Source organism: Lactuca serriola, chromosome 3, assembly GCF_051521515.1.
Source record: "Lactuca serriola cultivar US96UC23 chromosome 3, Lser_US96UC23_V15, whole genome shotgun sequence".
Classification (NCBI taxonomy): Eukaryota; Viridiplantae; Streptophyta; class Magnoliopsida; order Asterales; family Asteraceae; genus Lactuca; species Lactuca serriola.
This window is the reverse complement of record NC_136410.1, coordinates 87455734-87460175: the sequence shown is the minus strand read 5'-3', so window position 1 is coordinate 87460175 and position 4442 is coordinate 87455734. Positions and strand designations below refer to the sequence as shown.

General features: G+C 35.5%; 1 protein-coding gene across 1 annotated transcript in view; it reads right to left on the bottom strand.

Annotated features, from left to right (window-relative positions):
* Positions 1-3973: 3973 nt before the first annotated feature.
* LOC145095486 (uncharacterized) overlaps positions 3974-4442 on the bottom strand; it is a 570-nt gene continuing 101 nt past the window's right edge. Inside the window, exon 1 of the mRNA XM_079033353.1 lies at positions 3974-4442. This exon is cut by the window's right edge and continues 101 nt beyond it. Within this exon, the coding sequence (XP_078889479.1) occupies positions 3974-4442 (469 nt within the window).

The window sequence follows — 4442 nt, the reverse complement described above, 5'->3', positions numbered from 1 at the left end:
CTTTATGGTTTTAAAATGTATTAAAAAGTTTTAATTTAGCTTGAATTTTATGGGTGTTACACAATCAACATGGATCATACGGATGCACACACACTTTTGGTAAGTGATCAGTTGTCGATGATTGCATATATATTGCCATAATAAAGTCAAACGTCGTTTCCTATTAGTATGCATTTATTCTTATGCATAGCTAATGGTGTGGAAGATAATTACATTTTTTTTCAATTGAGATGAGACACTAGGTGTTAGAAATGTTTTTAGTCTTAAGTTTGGTAAAGACTAAGGATGTAATGAAGCTGATATGTCGTTGTCTCGTTAAGACATATATTTTGAGCAAGGACATTATAGCCCATACACAACCGCATTGACAACAAAAAAACACATGTAGCAACTCAATTGCAGACATACCGGCTTCTCATGCTTACTCTCACATGTTTGATTGCATCGTTGAAACTGCTTCTTCTCTCTTGCAAACAAGCCTGCTATAATGACAAGGAATGCATTTACTCTTATTCCTATTCCCGAAATGTTTTCTTTCATCAAAGTCACGTAAGAAATAGAAAACGTACAACTTAAGGCTTGTCAATTCTTGGTGTATTATTCACTCGAAAATGATGGGTGTCAGAATTTCTCACTTTTTAGGCAGTCTCATCCGTGTAAGAATTAGGGCCGCGGATGTCGACTTTTCTTTAATATGGAATTCAAATCAGATCCTAGAGTTTAACCACTAGGGGAGAGTGGGTGAGCTTGATTTCGAAACTTTACAATTTACCGACTAAAATTCATCTACTTGTACAAAATTTGATCGAAGTCGTTGTCTCAATAAAAAATAACCTCAAAAACCCTAGATAGCTTGGGTAAGTAAGGGTCGAATCCTCGAGGAGTTTGTGTTTAAACCTTGTGTTAAAATAGTCAAATGGAAAAACTAATGCTTGCAATTGTCACGAATTCAAATTAAACTAAAATAAACCAAACAACTAGAAACTTTATGTTGTAAAAGTTTGTTAAAACAAATACTATGAATTAGAAAACAAGGTACTTCCGGTTCAGTTGTTCAGATGGTTACACGTTTTTCTTCCCTTAAATTCTAGTTTAATTACCTAGACATAATTAAGGTTGATTAACATGCAACAAATAATTTTGAGCACACAGTATGTTATCCCAACTAGCTGTCGTACTGTCTCTGTCTAATTGGATTAGGAACAACTAGTGGTTTGGCAATAATGTGTCTTACGATTACCTATTACAATGTTTAGTATATAATACTACAAATTCAGAATAATGTATGTTGGTTCAACTGATCATCTTAGTTCCTAAACTACTTGAATTCAGAATGTTAGTGAATTAACAATACAATATCTTAGTTGGAATATCACATAATAAGAAAACCCAACTCCAATCATTGTAAGTAAAAATGATAACTTTAAGAATGAAACAATAACTGAAATTGACTAGAATAAAAGTAATAATCAAAACGTGTTCATCCTAACATCCTACAAGGTTCCCGTAAGTAACCTATGTGGTTTAATCTTCCATAACAATCAAAAAGCACACATATTGAATAAAAATGATGGAATTCATACTAAAATTCATAAAAAAAACTTGAAATCATAAAACTAATAAATTATAATGACCAATCAATCATGGAACGATGAAACTGTGGAGAAGAAGTAACCAAATATGGAGTTTGATGGAATTGATGACGATTCACCGGTTGAATGATCTTCAAACGTTGCTTGATGATGAAATTGGTGATTCGTAGCCTCGGATTCAAAAATTGATGTTCAAAAACGCGTTTAGAGATGGTTTGAAAGTGTTTGGAACCCTTGAAAACTAAGGAAAATCGCAAGGGAGAGTCCTCTTTCGATTAGGGTTAAATCTCCTTTAAATAGGTGCTGAAAACTGATTATCGAAGTTGTTTTCCGCGTCGACGTCGTAGTGAGCGTCTTAGACGTCATATAGGACGTCTGGGCGTCCTTCTTGGCATTTTACAAGCTTTCTGTCATTATTGATTTGCACTTGAAAATGGCCTAAAACGGGTAGGCGTCCTAGGGGGCGTCTTAGACGTGTTCTAGGACGTACCTCATCTTTGTTGCCCCTTTTTGTTGATGAAAACGGTAGAATCAGTAAAAACGCAAAACATGAAAGTTGTAGAAAATTTTGTCTAGTTTCCAAAACTTCTTCATTCATGTGAATTGAAGCTCTAGATCTTGAGATATGATCAAAACATTGAAGAGTGGTCAAATTTCTCAACATCATTTTTCTTCATTCCTTTAGCAATTTGTCTCTCATGCTTGTTAGTTTCATTTTGCTCATTTTTCTTGCAGGCTCCGCACACTTTTAGTACAATATATTGACTTGCATATGAATTCCAACAAATCATCAAATTAATGTCATTCTTGGACAATTATACATCAATCCATTAGATTTATAACAATTTAGTACATTCATAAAATAGACTTATCATTTACAAACTTAACTGATCTACAAAAAAAGATAGAAGCGAGGAAAGGCACCTCGCTGCCGCTTAATTCATTACCAAGAAGAGGGAAATTTGTTTTGTTAGTAAGCCTCATTAGCTAGTAAGGGTGGGTTGAAAAGGTAAAGAAGGAAGAATCCGAACAAATGCATTAGCAGGTGAAATTAACCCTTTTTTAATACCCTCGTCACCTACTAGTGATCCGGAAAGCTTAGGGACACCTCTCGTTCCTCTTCCCCCATTTGACAACGGTATTTTGTTCGGATGATTCTCTGAAACCCGTTAACTAAGAGATAGAAAGGGGAAGGGACGTTTGGAAAAGGCGAAAGGAAGTTCGGAAAAGCCGTTTCTTGGAAAATGTAAGGCCTAGCTTTTTTTAATAAACATTAATAAGACTTATAGTCAAAAAGATAGAATTGTGTATATTTGGATATTTGATGGAATATAAAAGTAATCCTTTTAGGCTGGAGGGAGTGGTGTCACCGAAACCGCACTCCCTCCCCCGCCACATAAGTGTCATGTCACTTTTTACCACTCAAGTGTGGTTTCTTGCCACACCAAGGGTGTGGTGCCACACTTTTCATTTCTTTTATTTTTTTGTTTTTTTTAAATATTTTAATTTAATAAAACTTCCTTTTTTTTAACTATTTTAATTTAATATAAATTCTATTTTAATAAAAAAAAACATAATTTTTCATTACTTGAAAATTAAAAAAAAAAAGAGTACATTCCGTTACAAAAAAAAACCCCACACACATGACATCTAAATAATCCTAGAAACTTAAAAAACATAAATAAAATAACTAAAGCAAACTACATAAAGTCGTTCTCCGGTAACTCGTCTTCGGGGTCATCCGGTGGATCCAAATTAAGGTTAATGTTTTGAACCCCGTAAATGTGTTCCACCAAGTCATTGCGAAGATTGTGAAATGTTTCAGTGCAACGTATCACTGCTCTCCTGTTTATATACTCTTCGCCACCTATTTCTATTGGCTATGTCTCTGGTATGATTTCTTCCTCGTCAAACGCAAATATCGTTCTTCCTTCGTCTTCAATAATCATGTTATGTAATATAATACATGTATACATGATTTTTTGAAGTTTTTCCTCGCCCAAATAAGCTGCTGGTTTTTTCAATATGAATCACCGTTTCTTCAGAGCTCCAAAAGCACGCTCAACATCCTTCCTAGCTCTTTCTTGAGCTCTCTTGAATTTCTTTCGTCTAGAACCATGTGGAGTTGAAAACGATTTAACAAACACAACATACTAAGGATAGATTCCATCGACCAGATAATAGCCATACTTATATGGCGTTCCACGCACTTGAAAAGAAGAATCTGGTGCGGATCCATCGTATATGTTGTTAAATATTGGTGAACGGTTAAGAATGTTGATGTCGTTAATCGAACCAGGAGAACCAAAAAAAGCATGCCAAATCCACATATCTTGTGATGCAACTGCTTCAAGTATGTTCGTTGGGTGAGCATGATCACCTCAGGTAAATTGCCCATGATATGTTGTAAGGCAATTTTCCCATGCCCAATGGAGACAATCTAAGCTTCCTAGCATTCCAGGAAACCCATGCACACTAGCATGATGAGCTTGCAATTGTAGGATGTCATTACGTGTAGGCTTACGTAAATATTTTGGACCATAAAACTGAATCACAGTTTTGCAGAAAAAATGGAGACTGTCTCGTGCTATCCTAGCAGACATCCTAAAACTTTCGTCTAACGCATCAGGCGGAATGCCATATGCTAACTGATGAAGTGCGGCCGTGCATTTTTGTAAGGGAGTGAAACCGAGTGTACCTCTAGCATCGTAGCGTTGTTGGAAAAAACTGCACTCCCTCTTTACATCTTCAACTATATATTCGAACAAATCTTTGAACATTCTGAAGCGCCTACAAAAATAATACACTTGGTAAGTGGCATTCTCTGCAAAATAGTCTTGCACCAAACGT